Genomic DNA, 27,405 nt, shown 5'->3' with positions numbered 1-27,405 from the left:
TCCCCGTCCCGGTCCCGCCGAGCCATGGACCGCTACGTCCTGCTGCTGAGCTGGGCGGAGCGCAGGGGCGAGGGAGCAACGGCGGCCGGGCCCGGAGCAGGTACCGCCGCGGGGGGACGGGGCAGGGGGCCGCACCTTGTGGGGAACCACTGCCGCGGGCCCAGCGAGCTGGCCTGGGAAGGGCTGTTCTTCACGGTGGCTGCTCCAGTACCTGCGCCCGTGCAGGCTTTCCTGGGTCCTACCTCCTTAGCACATACCCTTTAAAGTATGTAATGACTTAAACCCCCAGAAATTCAAGGGGTTTGGTGTTTTATTACGACACTGCTGTATAACTCTGGGGCGTTCCTGAGCGCTGCTTTAAAGAGAGTTTAACAAGATTCACCTTTTTAAACTACAAATCTCTCAGATTTGGGTTTTCTTTTTTGTTTGATTTGTTGTTGTATGTTTTTTCATTACTAATAATGAACTAAAGTTTATACTGTATTTACAAAAAAAAAGCAAGTCTGTAATTCAGTAGTTTTAATACTTTGTTTTCAGCTGAGACTGCTGCAAATGTTTATCAGTTCCTGAAAGAAAACTGTAACTCATCTGTAAACGTGGATGCGAGCACATTCCCAGGTAATGTACAGTAAGGTAGGGCAAATGTTATCAAGGAATTGGCCTAGGCACATTTTATGATCTAGCTGAAACAAATCAGAAACTGAAGGAAACCTAGTTTCTTCCATGTGTCTGAACTTGCAGGTGGGACTGCATCTGCTGCTGCTGTGTCTGTGGAGAACTGAACTCGTTTCAGAATGTGAGGTGTTAGGAGGCAGTTAAATGGATTGGTCACAAGAAGTGAAAGGTTTTGAAAGGCTGACAAATTTCAATCCAGATTACCAAGGAAAAGTAGGAACGAACTTGTTTCTCATTTCAGTGGGCAGCTTGATCATAGAATCATAAAATGGTTTGGGTAGAAAAGGGACATGAAAGATCATTCAGTTCCACACCCCCTGCCACGGGCAGGGACAGCTTCTGCTAGACCAGGTTGCTTCAAGCTCCATCCAGCCTGGCCTTAATATTTTCATTGCTCCTGTGATGGCTTCTAGTTTTTTCATTGGAAACACTATTTGTTTGGTAGCAGTTCATAACCTTTTTCTGTGAATATTTGTTAAATAATTGTATAATCTTCAAATAGATTTCTGAAGATTTGCATTAGTACTTTCAGGGGTTGGGTGTTTGGTTGGTTTTTTTTTTTGTTAAAAAAAGCTTGATTAATTCTTTAATTGGTTTGGATATCAAGTGTTGAGCTGTTAAGGCTCATCTTGTCACAGCTAACATATAATTGTGTTTCATATATATGTCTAAGTGAGGAAATACAGTGGAGTGGGGAAACCACTATAAGCTGTTAAAATTCATGAAGATAGGAATGTTAAGCATTAAGCTGTTTTCAACCTCTGTGCTTTTAATTGCATAGAAAAGTTGAGAGATCATCTCATTTTGTGAACTGTGTAAACCACATTTATGAAAGTTGAAATTTATTTCACATATGATACAACCTCTGTAAATGGAGAGCCATATTGCCTAAAATGGAGAAGAGGTCAAAGATTTTCTCTCCTACTAACAGTCAGAGGATCAGAAACAGACACTTGCCAAGACACTTACCTACACCTTAATATGGTTATGGTTAGAACTTAGTTATGATGCTAAAGGAAAGTGGAACTTGGGCACATTAAATTGCTTATGTAGATCCTTTCAACAGAGATGTTCATTGTAATAGGTAGAATGAATTATTGTGGATTTATTATTTTAAATAATTGTTTTATCTCTTTGCAGCATGTTCAGTGGCTGGTGTTCCAGGAGTCAAAAAGTGGTATTTTGCAAGACATGTTATATGTGGTTACTATCAGGTAAAACTTTTTTTTCCCCAACAATGTAAGTTCCTCAGCTGTCTTTAGAGCATGTTGAAACTGGATGTTCCAACCTACTTTTGCTTAAATAATTCTTTTTGTTTGATTAGTTCTGTAGTTCTGACTGGGAAGAAATAAATTCTGACACACAGAAAAATGAAGACTCTCTCCAGACAAGTATTGATGAATGCCTGGGAGCCATACAAAATTTTGAGGAAGATGACAATAACAGTAGAGAGTCACTCTCTATGACTGAGTATGCATATTGTTATTTTTTTTGGAAGTATAGTGATCTGACACTTAAATAACCGAAGGGAGTAAAGAAAATTTAATAAGTGAAAGTTATTACCAAAGCAAGACTTAACTATGAACAATCTCCACTGCTACTAAAAATAATCCTGTTTTGTTTAATATAGCTTTATTTTTTTAGCTATAGATAATTTTTACAGAATAAATAAACAGTTTTGTAAAAACTGACAGTTATATATAGAAAAAGAAGTTTCTTACTAATCCATCTTGAAGCTTGCTTCCAGTTTTAATGCAGATTGTTTTGAAGTCATTTAGCCTACTTCTGCCTCAGTAAAAGGGGAGATAAGTATATCTCATTGCTTAGGTATGTTTGTGCAGAATTTTAATGATATAAGATACTTACATCAAGTAGTAGTTATTGATTGTAACTTTTTGATTCTAAATGGCTTTATGTTTTGTTTCCAACCGTGTTGCTCTTCATTTTCAGTATCTATGATGAAGCTGCAGAAAGTCTGCATCAGTTAGCTGATAAGCTCCCTGCCCCAGGTAATCTCTCTTAATCTCAAATGAGATTGGTTTTTTTATCTCTTTAGTTATTACTCTGAAATTTCAGCTCATAAAATTGGAGTCAAATGGAAGAATTCAACAGATGTTGGTTTGTTAGTTGAATTAACTTATATGCTGCTCTTGCAAGTAGTTTAAGGAACTTGAGTGTGATTGGCATTGCAGATCAGTTTACAGAGTAGTTTGTTACTTGTTTCTTTGGAAGGCTGCATTTCAGTAGAGTTTAAGATGAATTGTTTAAGATGTTTAATTAATTTTTCCATCTGAAATAGCACCAAAGTAGTAATAGACAATAACCAATACAAAACTTGACATGCAACCATAGAAAGTTTTTATGAAAGAAATGGAAGGTATCATCTTGTCACAGCTAACATATAATTGTTGTTCATGTGGGGAAACCACTGTAGACTGTTAAAATTCATGTTGTACCTGATTTGACAGATGACTGCTTGTAGGTGGAAGCCAAGGAACATGACAAAATATATTGCATTCACATTTTATAAACTTGGGGTGCATATCATCTTTCATGTTGGGGTTACATAGTGTTGCAGTAGTTGCTTTGGAACAGCAAAGGAACTGAGTGCAGAAAGAATGAGAAATAGCAGTTTAGAGGTGTTAAAAGGAGGAGAGTGACGTAGTGTGGTTGTATTGGAGACAACTCTGATCTGTGGAATTCAGTGCTGAGTGAGAGAGGAGAAAGGTACCACTGTACCTGAGTGAATGGCAAAATATTTTGTGCTAATCTAAAAGGAGCAGCACGAGGTGAGCTAAAATGCATGAAAAGTGTTCTAAATCTTGCTAAAGTTGCTTGAAGTTGATCTTTAAGCCCATTTATTCAGTGATGTACTTTTGTATCTTTAAATGACTGAATGATGAATAATGGTGCTTTGATGCAAATGTAACTGTTTTTACAGGCAGAGCAATGGTTGATGTAATACTGCAGGCTGTTGAACGAGATGGACCCAAGTTAAAAGACTGCTTACCTGCTGTCGGTGCCCTGAAACACCTGAGAGAATGGCACTCTGCAAAAATCACTATTGCAGCAAATGACTCTAAAGGGTATGGCATTTATTCTAGGTCTATAAATGAGGTCACTCTTGTTTTGTGTTAGTGTGTATATCGGTGTCTTGAGCACTTTACATGTATACTTCGAAAATATCTAGGTCTGTGTTTTTCTATTGTTTGAGCAGAGGAATTACTTATGCTGATTTATTGTAAATACATGCCATACCAGAGGGGCAGGCAAAAAAGCAAGTCTTCTGAAGTTCCTCTTTCTGTGAGAGCAGAAGGTAAAATGGAAGTGTTGAAGGCCAGGTTAGATAGGGCTTTGGGCAACCTGGTCCAGTGGCGGTGTCCCTGCTCATGGCAGGGGGGTTGGAACTAGCTGATCCTGAAGGTGCCTTCCAACCCAGACCATTCTATGACTCTGTGAAAATGTTTTCTCTTTACATTGCTAGTGGCTTCAGTGTGCATACAATGTTTTGAACTTATACTATGCTATATTATAATTTGTTCTGATAATAGTTTTACAAGTTTTGTAAAATGAATATGTAGTTTTGTATGTAATATGTAAACTCTGTCAAATTGCACTTCATATTAATTTTTAGTACTAAATTCGGTAAAGTTAATTCTTCTTTGCTTTTACAGTAGCTTGCAAAAGATTGCAGACTATCTATCAGCAGACTTTGTATCTTCAGATAATGTCATGAGTATCATTGATTCGAAGGAACTCTGGAGAGGAAAGATTCAGATATGGGAAAGAAAGGTAAAATTACTTTTCTCAGTCGTGGTTGTTTTTTTAAAGCATCTGTGTACATCATTTAAAACATGTATTATACAGTATAGTGCATTTTATGCTTTAAACCAAATTTGGTTTTGACAGTATAATTCCAAGAGGTGAAGTGAAGTGTAGTCAAGGAGATGCTGGCTGGGGAATGGTGAGGCTGTGTGGGGAAACAACTTGCTTTTTTTACCATGATGAAAGGATAAGTGAGATCAGGGGATCAGGATCTGAATTTCAGAAATCAAGATGCTCTCCTCTGAAATACTTGCCTTATTGCTGCTTGCTTGTTCAAAAATAGATTATTTTGTATCTATCAAAAATTATTATCATGTAACTGTAAATCACTAACTGTAAATCATTGTTGCACTCACACGTCTAATGTTTCCACAAAGACTGATAGCTTCTGATTGTGAAAGACGTTTACGTTTTCTGTATTAAGGTTTTGGATATAGTAGTTGGTTATCTAAGCAATATTTTTACCTAGTTTTACAGATCTGTTGGAAACAAATATAATACTAACTGTTTAAAATAGTAATACTGGCAACTGGCTGAAGATAAATTAACTTTTTTGTCTCTTTTGACACATTTGTTGTCTAATTTCCCTTTTTTTCCAGTTTGGATCAGAAGTTAGTTTTCCAGACTATTGTATGAAGAGCACTTCAACAAAGACATTTAGCACTTCACATTCAAGTTCTTGCTTTGCTGTTAAAAGAGAGCAACAGTTAAGGAATATTGATGCTTTGCCAGAGGCAAGTATTATTCCTGATATTTCTTTGAGCCTCTAGGATTCATGTTTTACTTTCCTGAGAAAATTAGTAACTGGGGAAACCTCAATCAGAATTGAAAATTAAACATGAAAGTAATGATTGTTTAAGATTGAGGAATACTTCCATAGTTCATATGTGTTCTCAAACAGGTTCTTAAACTTTCATCTGTTCTTACAAATGTGAGACCAACTGTTTTTTTTCAAGTAAAAATTAAGATTGTTCAATCTTAATACTCAAAATATGTAATTTATTTATGAATTTTGTCTTATCTAAAATTTTCTATTTCATTTTTAAAGTTTATTTGTTTTAAATAACTGATGTTGTTTCATGTTTTCTATGGGAAGCAGAGTCTTGATGGGAACTCCAGAATTGTATTTGTTGATGAAAACAAAAAAGTGTGTTTATGAAAGCAAATACCAGTTAAGATTATTATTTTCATTGTTTAAAATACATGCATTTTGGATTGCATTTGTCTTCCTGCTAGATAGTATTTCTCTTTGGATTTAGATAAGAGTTACAACCCACTTGATGTATGTGGCTGACATTCTAGAAAGTAATATTTATTAAACAGAATTAAATACCTACCTTATTTTTTATATATTCATGTTTAATATGGTATTGTGAAATGTTTATATCTTTACATTCCTTTATACATCTCTCAGATGTACTTGTAAAGCAAATGCCTCCAAAAGAACACTTGAGAGAGTTCCACAGAGATAGCATTATATAGAGTTTTACACATTTTTTGGTTTGATCTCTTTTCAGGTTTTTCATTACTATGGTCCTGCACTAGAATTTTTACAGATGGTGCTGCTCTCTGACCTACCTTCCTTTTTTATATCGGATCTGGAATTTGAGCTGTATCCTTTTTTGAAGATCTAAACTACTACTGTAGTAGAAAGAAAACAAATCAGGATCTGCCTATTCAAGCAGTACATGAGGACTGGCAAGAGCTCGTTCTATTCTAGCCTGTCAGCATAGTCAACAGTGATTCTTCACAACTTGAATTTTTAATGTTAAAATTTAAATTATGCTGATAATAACCAGCCATTTTTGATACTATTGCACATACACTTTGTGATGCTATTTGTGGGAAAAGAGAAATATTTACTGCTGTGTAAGTTTAAATGGTTTTATTGTGTAGGTGCAAAATCTGTAGCAAGCTATAGCAGAGTTTTGTGTTATATATGCTGCAGAGATCTCGAGATGTATTTCGGTTGGTTTTATACTTTTGGTGCAAGTCTCGGTATAACAATAGTAGCTTAGGCTGTATAAGCCTGCCAAGATTATGAATTTATAAATGTCTGTTTATGCCTGCCTATATTAGAGATGTCAGTGGTGTATTTCATCATTCACTTTGCCTGGAAAGGTGACTTTCATATATTTTGCGGTACGGGAGTGTCAAATGTTAGACACTTGCAGTCCTTTTTTGACATATGATGGTAACACGATTTATAAAATAGAGATACACAGTTTTTTGTGAAGATGACGTTCCTTAAGCTGTTCTGTTCAGGTGTCTGACAAGAAATGGTATGAAGGAAACATCCATGCTGCTTTTGGACCAGTTTTCTTTCCTCTCTGGGAAGGTAAATTTTTCTATTTAGGCATAGCAGAAAATGAAAGTAGGTATATTGCTCATAAAAGACACAAAAATAGTATTTTTAAAACTAGTCTCTGTGCAAGCTCTCAGGACAGTTCTATAGCAAATTTGGCTTTTAAAGGTGCACGCTGTACAGGTCTGAACAATTTAAAAGCCGACTAAATGGTTTTACCTTAGCTAAGTTATGATCTCCTAAACATTTTGTAACTTTAAATCCTGTTCGAACAGACAATTTCTGTGCTATCATAATTCAACTGTTTTTTTAGCAAAAGGCAGGCCTGTGTGCAGTGTACAAAATGTACCTAGCTAGTCCGGAGTGGCAGGCTTTTTTATTTTGCACATGATTATTCTGGTTTCCTGTTTTGATTTTGGATAAAAAGTTCTTGAAACATTGTCAGGGCTAATTTTCCACACCACTCTCCCTTCGGAATGATAGCATGGTTATTCACAGCCACAGTATTAGTCTGAATATGTTTTCCCTGAATGTTTAAGGTAGTATATGCTTGTTTAGGAAAGGGTTTTTTAGTGTTTATAAAATAAGTCTATGTAAATCAAAAGAGAACCTGGAATGTGAAAATGCTGGTACAGTTACAATGAATAACTGTGAGGTGGTATTCCATTATCAAGCTGTATGTTTCATCTTCAGCTTGTTATTTAGCGTTTTAGTAACCTTTTTTCTTCCCCTGCCACTCTGTTATGCTTAGCAGAAAAAGTCCTTTTTCTAATACTATACCAGATGTACATTTTGGAATAGTTTTATATTAGTATATGTACCAATATATGGTGTATGTATACTGGTTTATATTGGTAAATATCCTAAGTAATTTTCATTTTATCTTTTACAGTCTTAAGAGCTTGCATTTCTACTAGTTGGGGTTTTTTTTACAGAAAAAGACAAAACAATTAAAAAACACATTCTCAGGCTACTTTATAAAGTCCGCACACCTTGAATTGAACGTGTTTTGAAGGTAATGATTTCTCATAGGCATTTTTTTTCAATCTATTACTGGAAGCATGATGCATTTGTAGGCTTTTCTCATAGCTGTAGAAGCATTGTTATTGCTTGAGTATTCAAATACTTAGGTATTTTTTTCTGTTAGTGCTTATTGGCCTGAAATTTATGTAAAGACATAAGCATAGTCCAGTATCTGATTAATTGAAAAGGTTAATATATAGGGAAGAAAAAAATTACACATTTTTTACAGGAATGTAGAGTTGCTGGTGCCAGGTATATCTTCAAATTCTCTTTTTGTTCCAGATACTACTCTACAGAAGTGCTTTTAGCCAGGTAATTGAAAGACTTGTAATTCATAGCAAATACCTTTTTATGTATGAAATAGAAGTTCAGCAGTTAATGATCCTTCAACTGGAGAAAAAAATAGGTGTATTTTTTACAGCTTTGTGTGAGATGCTTTTCCATCTTGATGTGAATGATGGAAGTGTTAAGTAAAGAGGTTTTTCTTCAATTGAGGTACATTTGGAATAGAGCCTAATAGGTAGCTCAAGAATGAAACTTAAACCAGGTTTCAGTAATATTGCATGTATTGTATTTGCTCTCATTATTTAGGTGGGAGCTTTATTTACATTGCCATGTAATGTAAGCAGTGTAGTCATCCCATCCCCTGCCCAGCTCAGTACCAAGAAATGGAAGGAATATATGACTAGGAAACCCAAGGTCATTACTGGTAGGTAAAACAAAGATGACTACAGATATATGTTGTTGTGTGTATGTGTATATATATTTATATTGTATTATTTTCTATACATTTATGATGTCCTTTTTTTTTTTCTCCAATGAAATTAAGTTAGTGATTGTAATCTTCATTGACACAAAAAGTTTTGATGAGTGTGAGTTCAGCTATGCAGACTTGTAGGGGGAAATTATTAAAAACAGCATAGCAAGCTGTAAGGAAACAATGCAGCTCCTTTAAACCATTTGTTGTGTCTTACCTATCAGGTAAAATCCAGCTTCCAGACATGTTTCTAAGGTGATTATACAATCAATTGGCAAAGAGCTTAGCTTCTGCAGATGGAAATGCAGTTGCTTCACTTGGGTGCTTCCCTTCTCACTTTAGCATTTCCAGAGGTTCCTCAGTGCAATTTCTACCTCTTCCTGGTAAAATACAAAACACCAGGAAATGCTGGATGCCTCTGTTCCCCTGAGAGCCAGTGAGCTAAACTAGTGATTGAGAATGTGCTCCTTCTTCCTTATGAGGCTCTACGGATGGCAACTGACTCTTCTTACACAGTGTGACAATGCTTAGAAATTTGATTCAGACAGTGAGAGAACAGAATTGGTGCAGATCAAGATTGGCAGGAGTTTCTCAGTCAGCCAATATATGTACAGGCACTGTACAAGCAGTGACTGTGAGGTTTGTAGGGGCTTGAAAACATCAGGCTAAAAGGAGCTTTGCAATAGCTCACTGCTTAAAGTACTTATCTAGGACAGAATGAGATGTAGTATTTTGCTGCCTTACATGATTTTATTATTAGTATGTTGGTCTAATATGTAATTCATGCAGATTCCAAGGAACAATGACTTCTGTTGCCAGCCAGAGATAGCATTTGAAATAAGTATGCAGATGAGGATGTCTAACAGACATCTTTCAGGTTGTGGGATCTTAACACATCTTAACAAACATTCTTTCAGGCTTTGGGATAGACAGAAAACTGTGACGCATTAGGAAGACTTGTATTGCAGGGCAAGAATCTTAATTCTATGGAGTGAATACTGGCAGTGTACAGATTTTAATGATCTCTGCATGTGCAGAGATTGTGGTTATAGAACTGATGCCAGCAGCAGCATTTATGCTGTATTGGAGAGATATACTGAAGCAGTTAAATGAGGGCAAGATGGTTTTGAACTAAAAGAGGAGAGATTCAGACTAGATGTGAGGAAGACATCTTTTACAATGAAGGTGGAACATGTTGTCCAAGAGGTGGTAGATGCCCCATCCCTGGAGACATTGAAGGCCAGGCTGGATGTGGTTCTGGGCAACCTGATCTAGTTGAAGATGTGCCTGCTCATTGCAGGAGGGTTGGACTTAGATGACCTTTGAAGGTCACTTCCAACCCAAACTGCTCTATGATTCTAAGATCCCCAGTGTCTTCAAGATGATCTTTGTCCTGTGCTCCAGTGGAAGAGTTTTGTACAAGTATTAACTGTAATGTTATCAGTAATAAAAAATAGGTTCTTATTAGGGCTCTTGAGCAAAATTTAGAATAGGAGGAGAAACATGGCCATTTAAAAATACTATTGTTTAGTTGAAAACTACTTAATTTTTTAGTGGTTGCCATTCATCTGACTATAGTAAGGATTTGCAAATCCTTAATCTCTTATGTGGGAAAGTGTAATTGTTTGACTTGGTAGTTCAAAAATATTAATTAAGATTAAAATGAAAAATAGCATCTCTCCCATGAGAAGTCAGCTTTGAGATGGCAAGATAAACTGGAATAGGAAAACATTTTAAAAGGCTAAGGAAGTGGGGAATGGTACAATAGTGAAAATATGTCTGGAATCTTTTTTTCTTTCTTATTCTTTTCTTTCTTATTTTCTTGGATTTATATACTGAGGTAGTAGGATTTCCCCACTCCCCCCCCCCCCCCCCACTTAAACTCTTCAAGAAAGGCTCAAATACTTTATACTTGTTCCAAACAAAAATGTGTAATACTAATAAATATCAAGATCCTCTTAAGTTATTTATTGAGAGATCACTGCAGATATCTTGTGAAATTGATTTGGCTTTTAAAAATGAGTACAGCAAAAAGTTTTCATTCTCTCAATTTCTACATCTACCAATGTGCTATAAAATGTTTTTTATGTAACAAGATAGCAAACCCATCCTTTCACCATTGCCATCAATTCCTAAATTAATTTATTTTCAAAAGTGCATACTATATGGCAGTGTTTAAAAATAGAACGTATTTATCTCTCACCCAGGCAATGCACAAGCGTAAAGCAGTGAGTGAAATTCTTTTAATGAATAATGCAGCTTCCTTGGGAAGATTCTGTACAGTCTTTCCTTTTTCTTCTACGGATGTATGTTCTTCCAGTGAACATTTACCATTATTCAACCTACATATGCAAAAAATGCCTGTTCTTAACCTAGCAAAAGAGGCTGTTCTCTAATCAGTACATATGTAGCACACTATCTGTCTAACTCTTCATTATTTTATGGTTAAAACATAACCTTTCCAGTTAAACTCTTGGCTTTTACTAAGACCAATTGAAGAACTTCTCTTGGTTGGTGGTTAATGTTCCCAGATGTACTTTATAGCCTGCACTGGAAAGCTGGTTGTTGCTACAGACACAGGAGTTCAGTGTTGGTAACATACTAGCTTTAGCCCAGCAGCATAGTCCCACTCATCTTTGCTGCTATAGATCATTGATTTTTGCATGCTCTTCAGTGTGTAACTGTTGAAGGGGTAAATATGAGCTATAGTTAGTGTGTCTTCTAAAACGTTGTCAGTAACATTTCTCACAGAACACAAGAGAGCAAGTGAAAGAATCTTGGTGGTGGATGATAGCCTGTTTTAAAGCTGTTTTCCTCAGGGTGTTTTTCACAGTTATGTCCCGATGTTTTTAAGTTCCAGAAATTGAACTGAAAGGAGAATCTTGCCGATATTATTTCTTGCTACAAGGGAATGGCTCTGGAGGATGTAAAGCAACCTTGATTCATTCAGCTAGTCAGATCAATGGTACGGCCACTCTTGCTGCGGTAAATGGAAAGCTAAACACAAAAGCAGAAGAAACAGAGACAAGTAAGGGTTATTACTTTTATACTGAGAGTATCTGAATATAAGCAAGTGCTACCAAAATTTGTATGTTCTTTTATTCATTGCAGTCTGTGTTAAAAGGGGGAAAAGAGAGGAATAGTACACTTTGAATACTCTTTCAGCAATATTTTTCAAATGAATAAAAAAATATAAGGACTTATTTGTTCACACAATTTACTACTACCACATTTTTAAGTTGGCTAGTTGTAGTCACTCATTTCTTATAACTGTGATTAGTTGTAAATGTTTTAATGTACAGGTACATCCAAATAATATGAATGCAAATCAAATTTGCAAAAACTTAAAAGTTTAATACATAGGTACTGTTGGTGTAAAGAATGTCCAACCCATGCCTAAAATCAAGGCAGTTAGCTGTCGACAAGCCTGTTTATCTGATGATTTAAAACCCACAAGTAAAACCCATAAGGCAAGCAGGCAAGTTGAATTTCATGACTATGTTTTCAGTTACTTTGCAGATGTCCATATTACAGAGTGGTTAGGATATGAGCTAGCACTTGTATCAGCTGCTTCACTAGGTAAGAGTGTGTATGTAGGCATTTATCTTAAAGTAGTTGTCGTGTTACAACTACATATAGTAGATAACTCTGCTAATTCCTGTATTTGCTCTCAATAACACTGACAAAGAGCACAGTGACCTGCCTCTTATCCGCTTATTTCCTTATTGAAATAAATCTGCGTGTGATACGACTGACTACTTACCATTTGTCCTAATTAAAATCCCATTAGTAGTGTCAGAAGACTGAAAGTCCTAGACCAGATGTTGAGACAAAACTTCTTTCTTTTCTGGCATCAAATTGAGGATCTTTTTACCTTCCGTAAATGTTATTTGTGTTAATTGTGTTGTTGCTATATTGGTTTAGTACAGAAATTCAAAAATATTGACAGATATCTATTCCAAGCTATCTCCTGATGTTCAGTTGTAATTAATTGCTTTTTGTTGTTGTTTGTTTTTTTCACATAATCAGCTGTATTTGAAAGTCCGGTTGTTTCCAGTGGTAGGAAATTTGTATCTCTTGTGTTTCCATCTTCTTAAAAGAAGTAATGACTTGATGTCTCCAAAGAGCTATGAGAGAATCTTAATAATAAAATTCTCCTAATCTGTACAGGCTTTTTTATTGCTGACTTTATCAAGTCTGTGCCAAATTATTGTGGAGAGGAGATTGTGCGGAGAGAAAAGAAACTGACTCGTCTCCAAGGGTTTGTCTTGAAGGAGTATCTCAGTAAGTAACAGGGAGAGCACTGGTAGTATTTAAAAGGTCCTTATTTCAAACTGAATGTGACTGCTCACCTTACAGAAGTGAGCTGATCAGTTTGTGAAATAAAAAAGTGGAGCTTTAAAAAGGCTCTTATATCTATGATTGCATGTCAGATAGTGACTTAAATATTGAGAAAAAGCACTGAACTTTAAAGTTGGTGGGTGTTTGTTACACTCATGCTCTGAATGTTTGATCATAGTTTTGGAATAATTCTGTGGTAATTAACTTTTTCTCTGCTTTATTTTTCTGTTTATGGTTTTTCCCTCCAAAACCCCTTACTGCTGGATGTGTGTTCTACAGAAATAATTCTGGTTTGGGGTTTTCAGGGGCTTTTTATTTTTTCTTGCACAAGTTTGAAACAGCAGAGAAGTATGCATTGGAGACTTGTTACATTTGTCATGATACATTGTTCATAACAATAACTGAAAGGTCATCCTCTGTAGGTTTTCATGACTTTGTAGAGAAGTAGGTTTTATTGTCCTGATTTTTTTCCATCTAAGTCCATTACTTAAAGAGACTCAATTAAAACAAAAAATGCTTCTGAGAGATTGGTTAGATTATTGAAAATAGCATATTGTGAAGATAAGCGTATTACCAGTAAGAATACCAGATCAAGAATAATAAGATATCTGATAATAGTCTTGTCTTCCACCCCCACCAGCTTACAGTCATTTTCAGATTACCTTAACCCTGAGCTTGGGACTTCTTTAGAGCTAGTGTTTTAGTTTGTTTTGAGCGGGTCACCCACTTCCGTTAGGATGAAGGCTGAACAGGAGCAGTTGGGATTTGCTAATCATCTTAAATCATATCAGAATTACCTGACACTTGGTATTCTGACTAAAGATAATGGAACAGGCTGTCGGTTATGTTGGAGGTGCATTCCTTCAACAGCAGTAAAAATAGGTGGGTAGGACGCTCTGTAGACTGGAGCTTTTCATGTTTAGGTTTAGCAAGTCCAGATGTTTTTCTCTGGGGGATTCAAACCTGGATATACTCAGAAATGCGCATACACAGAAATTAAAGGAGGTGATTTTCATGTGGTTTCAACTGTTCTCACTGCAAGGTGTTTTCACTTGCCTATGCAATTGTATAGTGACCAGGTAACTAACTTGTGTTTGTGAATTTTCTCATTTGGTTGTTTTTTTAGCAAGCTTCAGTTTTTCTTTGTTACTTAGCAGGTGCAGTAACTTTTCTTTCTTTCTCTTTCCTTTTATAGAGCAAAAGAAATTGACTGAGCAGCCTCCAGTCATTTCTACTGGTGAGCTTAAAAAATTGATAGAGCTTACGAGAGAATCTTTCTTGGACCTGTGCAACACTGTTCCACAGAAGGTTGTCGATAAAACTAGGTCATGCACTGTGATTTTTGGTAAGTATTACTATTTAGAAAATACACTGCTTATTCTCTTTTGATGTATTTGTTGCCAATCCTTTTACTAAAAGGAGGAGAGTCTTTTACCAGAAGAGGGAAAAATAGAAAAGTAAAGTAGCTTTCTAGGCCTTTTTTTGGAAACTGAATTTACCCTTGCAATAACTGCTTCCTTTCGTTTCCTTGACAAAAAAAATTATGCAGAAAACATTTCTCATCACAGCACCAGACACATTGTCCTTATATACATATACTTACATGTATATAAATATAAGGAAATATGTATATGTATATAAATATAATGAAAAAATACATATATGAAGGAATATCTATAAAGAAGTTTATATAAATATATATATATATATCTTTAAAAGAGTAAGCTGCTTTATTTCTATTAAGGGTTATCCACCATCTGTTTCTTGCAGAACCTGATTTAATGGAGTCAAATCCATTGGAATGGCCAGAAAGACATGTTCTTCAGAACCTGGAAAACTTTGAAAAAAACAAACAAAAAATGAGGTATTGGTTAAATACTGGGGATTTTCTTTGTAGTGGCCATTGAACACCACTGTAGGCAAACTGTAGATGTTGATAGCCATTCTGTAAACTGTTTTTAAATATATTGATAATCTTTCAGAGGAAACATTGCTTAAGGCAGAAACTAAGTTTTTGTCCATTTCCAAAGACATATCTTCTTGGTATTTAAAGTATCATTGTTTTGATTTGCATTGATAGAACTGAAAGTTAGTTAAAAGTAACATAGCCAAAATTAAATTACCAAAATGGAACTACTGGAAAATAATAGCCAGAGTAGAAACACATACAACCTCTTCTTCCCGTGTTTTATTTCATAAGTGTGCTCTAAAATAACTTTTCTTCAGTAGGATGGTAGAGAATTTGCATCAAATATACTTTATCATGAAGAATCGTATAGATGATCTGAAGGAGCAATCTTGTTCGTTTTACTTTGGAAATGCATTTAATTGCTCCCAACTAGCAGTGATTTTCATTTTTAACTACAATGAGATTACTAACAAAAAGATTGGAAAGGAAAATAATCTTCGATTGTTCTTTTTTTTTGTTTTCCTTATTTCAGAGTTCCTATGTTTGCACATTCATCTGAGCAATTGTTGGGGCATAAAGATGGCCAGAGGGAGTCATTGACATTGCTTGATGCTAAAGAATTACTGAAATATTTCACACCAGAAGGGCTGCCCATTGGTGATCTTCAACCACTACAAATACCCAAACGGTATGAATTCAGCAAATCAAAACCACACTCAGAGTGATGTAAGGGAATGTGCATAACAACTGAATGAGTGTCTCAGAATGGTCCAACTGGATTTGAGTTTCTAACTTGCAGTGTCCTTTCATCACGTGCTTGCCCATGAAATCAAGTTATGGTTCTCCAGTTGGTCTTGCTACTTGGTTTTTTAAGAATCTGAAATGGCCAGAGATGATGATGTTGGCCCTCTGAATTTAATTAACAAAGTAATCACCTGATGCCAGCAGACCTTTGCCATGGCTATGCTACAGGCTGTCACCTCCATACTTGTCCATTTCCAAAAGAGTATTTCCAGCAATGCAGAAGTTACTGAGGCAGAACTTTAATTGTATTGGTGTGATTTCTTTCATTCAGTTGAGGCAAGACTAGGTGGGAAGGCAAAGTGTAAAAAAAGGCAATAGCTGAGCCTATTTCACTGTTTTGGTCTAATGTCATGGTGGTCCCGTATTTCTATCGATATTCCTAACGTGGTAAATTGCTCTCTAAACGAAGCTTGTCTATTCTGGCTACTTTGCAAGTAGTGTGTCTCTGGGTAGGTATTAGTGTATTATCCATTGCTTTTTCATCAGCAAGGTTGATACAGAGAGCTAATGGAGTAATTTGCAGGATCTGAACATCTGTTAGTTAAGCCCAACCTGTGTTAAGAGTCAGATAAGGTTTGTAGATGCAGATCCTATGCTGTTTGTCAAGTATGTCATAGACTGCTAGGTAAGCAAGACCATCTTTGCAGTCACTAGCGTTATATTTGTTGACCTTTTAAATGTTGAATAATGGAATGTAAAATAGAATTATTAGATACAGCCCTTGATACTTTTTTAAACTTTATTATATTTAATAAATTAAGAGGTCTTGTGAGAGGGAAAGGTTTGTAGGATTTTGGAGACTTCAGTAAAACACTTACTGGAGTTTTGAAGCTAACCTAAAGATGTTCTGAGCAGAGAATTCAAGCAAGTTAGAAAATACACAGTGGAGATTGAGAGTTCTCTACAGAATTGTTAGTTAAGGAGTGCAGATGATTTAAAATTTTGGCTATAATGTAAAACATTTTAATTCCAATGAGTTGTATGGGAAAGAAGTGAATAATTTTTTAGCTACAAAAATGGTTGGCTTTTTTTAATCCCCGATTTTTCAAAAACCTCCAGAGAATCTTCATAGCATAGAATACTTCGATTCTCCTGAAAAATGGTTTGCACAGTAGATGTGAAAGCACACTGACAACAGACTCAAAGGTTTTCCTGACCCACAGAAGTTAACAAGTGATTTTATGAGCAACTAGTGAATTAAAGGCATTTTCACTTGTTTTGCATGTTTGAGCTTAATTAGAGGTTTGATAGACTAGAGCTCTGCCTGACTGTCTTTCTAAATTACCATCTTGCTAAATTCAGTATCACTTCTTTCCTGGATGTTTTTCCCAGATTATTTTTCTAGTGGAAATGATGTAGAGACAGTCTATGTGAATAAAACTTGAATCAATGTGTAAGTTTCAGATACTGTTACATCTTGCCTTCACCTCTTCCCTTCCTTGGGAAGATTAAATGGGATGTGACTTTATGGGGTATGCTAGGATCTGGCAACAATATCTTTCTGTCTGTTTTGCTATGGCTTATTCTGTTGAAATACTTTCAAATACATTCCTGTGATTCAGTTGCAGAGACTTACTAGCTGGAATTCAAACATCACAGGAGACAAATGTTTAGTTGTGAAGCCTGGGCGACAGTTAGCTTCTACAACAACTTGAAGCTAAAGGGAAGGAATTCACTGATTATAGCACTGAGTTGAGAAATGGGAGGTCAGTTTCTGGTTCTTCTCAGGTGTCCCACTGTGAAATGGGTGTGATAGTTGTGGTGATAGTTGCCTGGTTTTATTGATAAAGTATTTGGAGCAGTGATGTCTAAACTGCTTGAAATGTCTAAAAGCTTCTGTAATAACAATAGCACAGTAGGTATTACTTAGTTGAACTTAAGTTCGCACTTCAGCAAAGCTTTAATATTCCTTTGATACTGTACCCCAGGGTTTAGCTACAACACATGCTGTTTTGGTCTTCCTATGGCAAGGTATTTGTTTCTGACTTCTGGAAGTATAATTTATCCTGACTGTAATTAGTTAAAATAGATCTGTATTTTTTTCCTTTCAGTGAAAACACATTTTTTTTGACACCAGAGCTTACTCCTCGGAAACTCAGAGGTTTGCCTTTTGAAAAAGCAACTGGGTGCCATTATCATGGACTTGAGTAAGTTTCCTTCCTTCAGCTTCTTTTCCCAAAATTATTTTTCATCTTCCAGTCATGGTATAATTGGAAACATTTCAAGTGACATGAACAATAATTATGGAAAACTTTATGTATCCTTTTCCTTCACTGGAACAACTTTGCCCATGACATCTCTCCTTTCTTACCTTTATTTTGTTCACTAGTTTAAATTGTGACACTCCTGTCCTGATGGTAATGTAATAACACTTAAGGTTGGGTTTTTTTTAAGCTGTACTGCTGTAGCTATTCCCAATGTCTCTGGAAATTTTAATTCATAATCAGAAGTAGCATTTAGAAGAGGGTTCATTAGTGCATACCAAGTCTCTGGAGCTGCACATGGGTGAACTACATATGTAGTTTCTACTTTGATATTAAATTGTAGTCACTTTCAGACTGATCGTCACAAGGTTTATGAGACCTGTTATTAAGCTACCTGTGTGTTTGGAAAACCTGAAAAAACACCAACAAGCAAGTGTTAGTGGAAGCTTCAAAAGGGTCAATACCATTAAGACTGTATTTAGTTCCAGACAGACAGACATAATGTGGTTAATGATACTATGGGATTTTTTTCCCCATTCAGCTGCTGGTAACCTTGGAGCCTATTAGCCTTTTAAAGTTTGTAACAAAAGATGTAGAAAGGCAAGTGGGTATGTAAGAGAAATGCGGATTTGTCCTGCCATATGAGGGAAGAAAGCACTTGGCTGTTGTCTTGGGATGTGGTAGATAGCTTGTTGACCTGCCTATCCTCAGCAGGGATTGTGCACGGAGATTCAAATTAGGCACAGCACAACTTGTATTGCCTCTTCCCATGGCAAAATATGACAGGTAAAAAACACAGCAGGGCCTGAATGTTGTGGAGAGCAGGGAAACCCTGATATATTGATGTTACAAGGGGCATGTGCTAGCAATAAGGAAGGGAGGCAGTAGAGCGAGATGGTAGAAACTAGTGTGAAAGGGAGGAACCCGTGATTAAAACAAATTTCTTGTGTAATGAACCTGTGCCAAACACTTGAATCCTGTGTTGCAAAAAGAAAGTAATTGCTGTTAAAGCAGAGTGAGTAAAACAGCAATTTAATTTCAAAAGATAAAAACATTTTTATCTTTGTAGGGGATGTGATTATGCAGGGGACTGAGAATAGAAATAAGGGAAATTAAATACCTTGGAATTTGTGAGTTAAGAGAATGTACTCTTATCAGATAATGAATTTATTTCTAGTGAAAAGTCTTACTCAGCTGTAGAAGTGGATTTAGTGGGTTGCTATTAGAAAAGTGATTTTCTTCCTGAATATGAAAATGCTATGAAGAAAGTGGAAAAAACAGAACCAGCAATCTAATGTGACTGTGGTAAGGGGTAAAAGCAGAGAATATGTCTAGAGTTTCTAATAGTAGGAAACATTCCTAAGTAGTTTGGAGGGTGGGCTTGAGAGATAGCTCACATTGTTCAGAATGCCTGTTAAGAAAAGGATGGGGATAATACTGGATAATAGTGTTGTCTTTCTCTGCAGTAGAGGTAGTGGAAGTTAATGGGCAATGAAGCATTGGTCTCCTGCAAAGAATCTTGGAAATCATTCACACAAGATAAAATTCAGTTGAGATGCATTTTGCATTGTGGTAATCTCATGAGTATGTTTTACTGAGTTAACACTTTTCCTTTGTTCTTTTGCAGCTCCACCATATTTAATACAGTTTCTTTTGTTTTGGCTGATTAAACCGCTTTTTCTTTGTAATCAATAGGAAGCTTGTTCAGTGACACTTCTGTATGTTTAGTATTGAAAAAATGTGAATCTCTCATATAGCAGTGCTTATCTCAGACAAAGCTAAAGGGTGCATTTCCAGAGAGTGCGGTTAGCAAAGAATCTGTACTAAACAGTATTTCAAACACTTACCATGCCCTGTCTTCCTTATACCTACACTCATTTAATGCACAGCAGCCTAGTTTTTGGCACAGCCTGGCTTTCCCTAAAATTATGTCAGTCTCATTGCATTTTTGGATTCCTGCAGTACTTGTAACTTGCAAATTACATATATTGTGCTACAGGATGTTTTCTTCAGATATTTTGCTATGTGATTCTTTTATGGTATATGCACTCAGGAAATCTTGGTGGTTTTTTGTTTGATTAGTTTTTTTACACTAGGAAAGTTGAATTCTTCCAGGAAGAAATGGAGGCATATTGAATGATCATATTATCATATTAAAGTATATCACTTTATATGCAATAACCTGATATTTTTGGGGTCCCAGAGTTTTGGTGGGTGCTTGCAAGGTCTGAGGTCTGAAGATGCTGTATCAGTTGTGGTGTGCTGGGCTCATCATGTATTTGGTTTCAGAGCTGTCCTCATTGCTGTTTTCTTGGAACTTCACACTGGTTAGCGTGTTAACAGGGGTAACATCTATTAGGTATGGACTGAATATGAAAACCAGTAAAATCTAAAATAGACTGATGATACAGATGTAAAACAGAGCTGACTATAAGAAGAAAAAAAAATCTATTATCAGCATCCTAATCCATCAGTTATTGTTCAAGTAAAATATTCTACTAATGTCCATGGAAATCTTATGTGTAAGACCACAGGGTAAAGACAAGTAATATATGATTCAGTTTCTTCATTGGAGTTAGTCTTAACTATAGCTAAATCCATGAGGCAGGTGTTAATTTATTGGCTGGTTTAAGGTATCTTTCAGAATAATACATGAGTCCAAACACAAAAGCTTTGGAGCTTATATGATGATCAGAAGTAAGTTTGGTTGTTTGTTTTTTTTTTTCAGATTGTAATGAAGCAGAAAGTTTCTCATGCAGATTTCTTACCAATTTCAATTTTAGATACTGTCTGGATAACAGAAGAGCCTTAGAGAGAGATGTGGGATATGCTGAACTTCAAACTCGGCTTATTCGCTATGAAACTCAGACTACTTGCACCAAAGAGTGCTGCCCTGTGCCGGTTGTCTTGAGTCCTCTTGCATCTCCTGCAGTCTTGTCAGAGCCTGGAAGTGTCCCTGATGGAGAGTCTTTACAAAGTGAACTCAAAACGGAGGCTTCAAGGGTAAAACGCAGATCAAAAGACTTGGATTGCTTTTATCCCAAGAAAAGGTAAAGCACTGAATAAAAGAAATCTTTAGCATGAAATACTTCAGTAGTTTCTTGTGAAATGCATCTTTTCTTCCATCTTAAAATGTTTTTAGTGAAGCTATCTAGACAGATGTTCTAGTTGTTTAATCCTCTTCTGTAGGTTCGGTTTTCTTCCTCAAGTGTGACCTCTGATAGCATTAAATTAATCAAAACTATGAAACACAGGCAGCTTTTATTTAAGAGATTTGGGGTTGTATCTTGCAAAGTCTCAAGTGCCTTTGAAAAGGTGACAGCCTCATCTAGGAGCAAAACTGTCAGTGTTCTTGCAGTACAAATAAATAGCTAAAGGCTTAGAAAGCTAAGCACTGTATAAACAGAATAATTGACTTTCTAATCTAAAGGACTGCTGGTATAAGATGACCTACCAAAACTCAAGCTTATTCTCAGCCTTGTTTATTAAAGTCTTTTCTGGAAGTTTAGTTTTTAAGACTTCTCTTTGTACCTTGTCCTCACTCTGAAGTTGCAAACACTTTGCATCAATAAAAAATAATTGCTATGTAACACTACTTCTGAATTTATTTTACTATAATACTTCATTTCTTCCTTCTTTCCAGTTAGATACCCTTTTCAGTCTAATGCCAATAAGCCTTTGACAGAGGTATGGTTTTAGGAATATCCTTATCTTTTGTAGCTTAGTGAATAGTTACAAGAGCAGATGAGATTGTACTTAGCACTTTGTAAATCTGAGTTTTGGAATTACTAATGCTCTTGCAGTTGAAGGACCAAGCATTACTGTGTTCCAGTAGAATTGTAATGCCCAACTTCCCATAGTGAAAGATGAATTGTGACATTCCTGTAGGGACAAAATAAATCAGAGTTTTAGGAAGTGTTGTTTTATCCTTAGAGTGGAGGCCAGCAAACTCTGCTCTTCCTAACTATCTAGATGAAGGGTCTGTATGCAAAACTCCCTCTTCTTCCACAGAGTTTCTCTTCTTAGTTATCTTGTTTCTTCAGTTTCTTTCTAGGCTTTTTTAAGTGGAGGTACAATGGGTCTATTTATTGGAGACCAGACCAGTCAGTGAAGTGTTCTTCTAACACAAAAAAACGTTTCATAACAGAATCCTGGGTGCTGTTTTCAGATGCTGTTTGCAAGAATGTGCAGTACTTAATTCTTTCAGCAGCAGCCTCTACAACAGAAGCAAAGGCTCCAAAAGAGTCAGAACAAAATCTAAAAGTTCTTTTACTTTTCTGTTTTGTTTCCTTTCCAGGCTGACCAAATCTGAGAGCACAGATTCCCTCCTCTCTCAGGCCAGCGGAAATAGTGGGAGTCACTCTGCAGTTGCTGTAACAAGGAGGCGCTCTGAAAGATCAGCTTCTTTAGCTTCAGTGCCATTGAAACAGCCTGGTCAGCCCCACAGAGCAGCCAGTAAGGCTGGCTCAGCAAGTCACATAGGTGCAACGGAATCTGAGACTCCAAAGGCAGCTAAGGAATCAAGATCCCAGAAACATACAAGGGTAAAGAGCTACGCTGTTTGCTTTGTGAAAAGTCATCTACTTACTTCTTTCCATGTGACTTGATTTTTTACGTTTTTTTCAGCCCAAAATGTCTTCATCTCTATTTGTTGTTATTAAATTTCATTCTGTTCACTTGTGTAAGTGAATTCTGAAGGCACTGACGAGAATGCTGTAGAAGCAAGAAGCGAAAGAGTGTGTAAGGAGTATCATGTCGTGTCTGGGGAATTAAGGCTGAGAGAGATAACAGCTAGGAATAAGAAAGGCGGGAATGGATGTAAATGAATAAGAGTTTTGAAATGTAGAAAATTAATATAAAACCTAAAGGCACCAAAAAACTATCTGTCCTGGAAGGGTCAAAGCACTGTAGAAGAACAGACTACTCTCGGAATAAAAAATATTCCAATAGTGGTACAAGACCATTAACTGAGATAATTAAACATTGTTGCACCAACGTATTTAAATGTTAATAGCTCTATGTATAAGGAACGCCACTTTTAAAATACTGTACAGAAAACTATTTCTGGCTTGGTGATGCTTATTTTAAATCAATACCAGGGTGCTAGAGAGGACACTGCATGAATGTTGATGTTGTACTTTCAAAGGCAAATTGGGATAACCCAAGTAAGTGCAATTGGTTTGATTCAGTCAGACCTACAGCAAAGTTTAAACATCTCTGATAAAAGAATGTCAGAGTAAATTTTCTAATCTGATTGTACTGTTTTATTTTTTTATTTTAATATGGATGTGGCAAACAAAGGAATATAAATGTAAAGAAAAATTTTATATTTATACATATATATGTGTATGTATATATATATTTATAATATGTTGGAGAGGAGAAAACCCAAGCCATTATTAGGTTTTTTTCCCCCTTTGTTCCAAACCCTATGTGAATATTCACTGATCCTTTATAATACTATGACATGTGAGCATTTCCTTGATTTTTTTTGAGATGAAGTGGAAATAGATTGTTAAATAACTCTGCCCAATTTGGTCAGTGGGTTGACGGCATTGGCCTGTGGAGTAAAGACAAGAGGCAAGATCAAAAAAGATCAGGTGTTCTATTTTTTATTTCTCTTCCCTTGGACAATTTTTCATGCCGATAATTGGGATGAACTTTTGAATGTGTTTCTCTTGTTTCCAAGATGCTGAAGGAGGTGGTTACTAAGACTCTTCAAAAACATGGAGTTGCAGAGGATCACAAGTGCTTTGCCTCATGCAGCCAGCGTCTTTTTGAGATATCAAAGTTCTACTTAAAGGTAGACACATTCTTACAGTTCGTTGTTAAGTGAATGTATTCCTGAATAAAACTTGAGATTACTGTGGGATATTCAGACTTGATTAAGCTGATACTTCTTAGTGGTGTGTTAGGAGCATGTGGAGTGTGTGAATAAGCCTTTGGACTTGTTGTCAAGTGAAAAAAAAACAGTCTTACAGTGTATTTTGATGTTATTTTTCAACTATTAAGCAGCAGTTTTTTTATGTGAGATAAAATGTTAAGGCAATGGACTGTTAGGTAATGTCGTGCTTATACTGTATTGCTTCCTTAGCTGTTGTAGCTATCTCCCAGCCATAGCTGTGACAGCTCAGCTCTCCCTTGTTCTGAGACTACTAGCTTAAACAACTGACTCACAAGTTCAAGTTCCCTCTCACACTCATAAAAGTCTTTATAAATGCACTGTAAATGTGCACAGCTGTCTAACACATACGGAGTTGGCAGCACCCTGTAGAATTGTATCAACTTCATTTTTAGGTGGAGATGAGAATTCTTTCCACAATAGTTCCACATGCTTGAGCCCACGTTACATAGTCTGGGCACAAAATCAAGTTAAATTACAGTACAGGGTTGAAAGTCGTTGCTCATAAGCTGAGCTGTTGTTTCTGATCATTTGCACGTTGATAGTATTTTATGTCTATAGCCTACCATTCTTTGAGAAGTAACACTGTTCAGTCAGCTTCAGTAAAGTTGTCATTGAAGAGGGCTGACATCTTACTCAAACCATTAGAACATCTTGCTGATGAGCACCAGCTTCTTAAATAATTGGAAAGCAGTTGCTGGATGTTCTGTAAGCACTCCCAAAATCTCCCTCACGTATGCCCTGAAGGAAGATCTTCTAATCCAAAGTCAGAAGCTGTGTGTAGGGAAGAGCAAGTAGGGCAAATCATATGGATTCACAGTTCTATTTCAAGTAGAAAAGCAGAAGGAAGAGTACTACAGTGATCCTGTCCTTCAGGAAGCTGATCTGGAGAGAGGTGTAGCAGGATTTTGTTCTCCTGAACTGTCCTGTAGCCCCAAGTCTGTAGGAGATCTTTGAATCCTTTTCTGTGCTATGTACTTCAGAAGCATGGTATCATAGGTATAATTCTTTTTTTGGAGACAAGTAGTAAATGAATTTTCTTAGCTTTCCTTTCTCTGTCAGCAAAGAGATGTGCTTGCTTTTTTTAAGAGAGTGGATTAGGTTGGGCTAATTGGACAGCAAAGCAGACAAGCCATTCTAGGTTTTTCATTTCTTGCACTTTCTTTCCTGACATCCTCTTTGTTCTTTAACAGAACTCTGTAGTGCAATCTGGGCACACAGTTAATTTTATATAGAAATATGATTTCAATCAAGACTAAGAAATTTTAATATCATTTCAGAGAAATAAGAAAAATTCTGGAAGCGTGTGGAAGGTTAGGAAGGCTCAACTGCATGTTTGAGTATTAGGTTTGGACCGCTTTAAGGAAAGTTTCAAGCCATTGGAATAGAGTCAATTATTTCTTTTTGTTTTTTTTCTTTTTGTTTTTTTTTTAAAAAGAAGAAAAAGTCAACTCTTCTGTGGTTCTGAACAAGTTGATAAAAGGGTAACACCCTCCTGGTTATTAGGGCTCTTGTAACTCAAATAAGAGTGAGCATAAGTGTTTGCTAATTTCTGTGGCTTTGTGTTTCCTATTCAGGATCTTAAAACTTCTAGAGGACTTCTTGATGAAATGAAGAAAACAGCAAATAACAATGCTAAACAGGTAAGACCATTGGGGTTTTTTGTTCCTGTAACTAGGCAAGGCTAAATGCGGCTGTGGCAGCTTGGCTGGAGGATGGTTTAGTCAACCCCTTTAAGAGATTAAAAGATTCTTTCCTTTGTGGGTCTTGTTTCACACTTATGGTCTTACAAAAACTTTCAATCAGTAGTCCCATGGCAAAATTTGCAGTTTCATATATTCAGGTTTTAGATGATGGTCTAGTTATAGCTGCCAATGTGATGTGCACAGTGATAAGTGGAAATGAAGGCAATAAATGTTTCCACATCACTGGAAAAAAAATAAGAAGAGATTTTTCTTCATTTGAGAGAAGCCTGGGTTATTGGGGAATTCTTCTTTCCTTGTGCTGAAGGAAGTAACATTTATTTTCAAAGGATAGGAAGCAATAAAAGGACCTGTAAAAGGAAATTCTTAAAAGAAGCAGTGAAAATTAGTAATTTTAAGCTTGGGAATAACTGTAAGCATGAGGGAGATTACATGGGCTTATTTGTGTGTAAGGTGGGACTTACGTGAACAGTAGCACAGAGGAAAGGATGGGAGTAAATACCTCCAGAAATTAAGTAACTCTTTGATTTAAATTCTGAAAAACATGCTGAAATGTCTCCATGATATAAAAAAGAAAAATATATCATACATATTTACAGTACAGTTTTCAAAATAATAAATTAAATGGAAGGATTTGGTCTGGGATACTTAAATAATAAAACACAAATTCTTGAGGAGTACTTCTAGATCCTCACAGAATTTATTTGATGAGAGCAGCATTTATGGTGTTCTGTATCGCGTTCTTTTGGGAATTGCTTCCTACATAAGGTTTCAAAAGCTATGTGTGCTGTGATGTTTGGTGTTGAACTGGGATGTTGTGCTGCCTCGCTGCTTCTTAACCATCATCTTTGTCTGGGGAGATGGTAGTTTCCTGTGTGTTTGCTGTTGGCAAGAGAGGCATTGAAATTGGTGATCTCTTAAGTTGCCCACCTCTGCCTGTGTTAAGAGAATGCTTCAAAACTACCTTACATGAAATGTAATTGCCCAGGACTAGTCAGTGGTCTGAACAACCACCCTGTTTGGAAACAGCAGTAATAATGGCAGTAGACACAGCAGAGAACAAATCGTCTATGGCGCTGAGAATTTTTCTGGGGAAGCTGTTGAGTCTTGTGTGTGCACCTTCTGGCCAGCACATAGAGAGAGTGGGCTCAATACAAGGGATCTAAAAATGCCTTTTTCTAAAGACGAAGTGTTGTGTAAAATTAAATACAGTTCTTGTATCTCTCAGTTTAATGAAACATTTTCTCCTTTGAATGGATTACTTTTAAATCCTGTTCAGTAAATACTACACAGATGGTGATACAGAATTGATAAAGTGTATGGGATGTTCTTATGTAACTTCAGTCTTGAAAACAACTTAAATCCTTTGTTTTCTCATTCTCCCAGGTGATTGAGTGGGTTTTGGAGAAGAGTGGCAAGTAGAGGAGCTGTGTGGACGCTACTCACACTGTCCTAGAAAGTGCAGAGTTGGAGCATGTCCATCTGTGAGAAAAGCATTAAACTGCTTCACACACACATGTACCTACACACCGGGAGGACTTTGTTCAGAGTACTTACAGAGGCACAATAGCAAATTTTGAAAATTTTATACTAAAAGTTTTAGTTTTTAAAATAATTTCAAATGAAAAAGGTTTTATTTTATATGTGTATTTATTATGTTTCATTGTTAAAAGGAATCTAGCTTGGCTTGGTTTGATATAGCTTTGTATGCTTTTTAACTGGTATATTTGTTTTTTATGTGAATAAAACCCCCACTAGATTTGGTTTTAATATCAAAATTACTTTGTTTTACCTTTTTGCATAAAGAATTTTATTTATTACTATTTGCTGTTTATAAACAGCTGTTTACAGTATCAACCATTGGTATTTTATAGAATACGTAAGAACAGTTCCAAGTGCAAGAAGTTTCTTTTGAAACGATGAAAATTTCCATTAAAGAAAGGACCATTGTTCTACA

The 27,405-nt window shown here is 36.2% G+C and overlaps 1 protein-coding gene across 1 annotated transcript; it reads left to right on the top strand.

Annotated features, from left to right (window-relative positions):
• Positions 1–3: 3 nt before the first annotated feature.
• On the top strand, positions 4–27,405 carry MTBP (MDM2 binding protein). Its single transcript, XM_062627097.1, has 22 exons — positions 4–100; positions 538–618; positions 1,816–1,889; positions 2,000–2,145; positions 2,626–2,684; positions 3,617–3,761; positions 4,350–4,467; positions 5,100–5,234; positions 6,018–6,112; positions 6,766–6,838; positions 8,420–8,537; positions 11,440–11,613; positions 12,756–12,869; positions 14,122–14,271; positions 14,697–14,790; positions 15,368–15,523; positions 17,691–17,786; positions 20,627–20,893; positions 22,141–22,387; positions 23,533–23,646; positions 25,323–25,388; positions 26,835–27,405. The coding sequence occupies exons 1-22, from the start codon at positions 25–27 to the stop codon at positions 26,868–26,870; spliced, it is 2,634 nt and encodes an 877-aa protein (XP_062483081.1). The 5' UTR covers positions 4–24; the 3' UTR covers positions 26,871–27,405.

Source organism: Pezoporus occidentalis, unplaced genomic scaffold, assembly GCF_034315485.1.
Source record: "Pezoporus occidentalis ecotype Australia unplaced genomic scaffold, CSIRO_AGI_Poc_V1 ctg3, whole genome shotgun sequence".
In the NCBI taxonomy this organism is placed as follows: Eukaryota; Metazoa; Chordata; class Aves; order Psittaciformes; family Psittacidae; genus Pezoporus; species Pezoporus occidentalis.
This window is presented reverse-complemented; position numbering and strand designations above follow the sequence as displayed.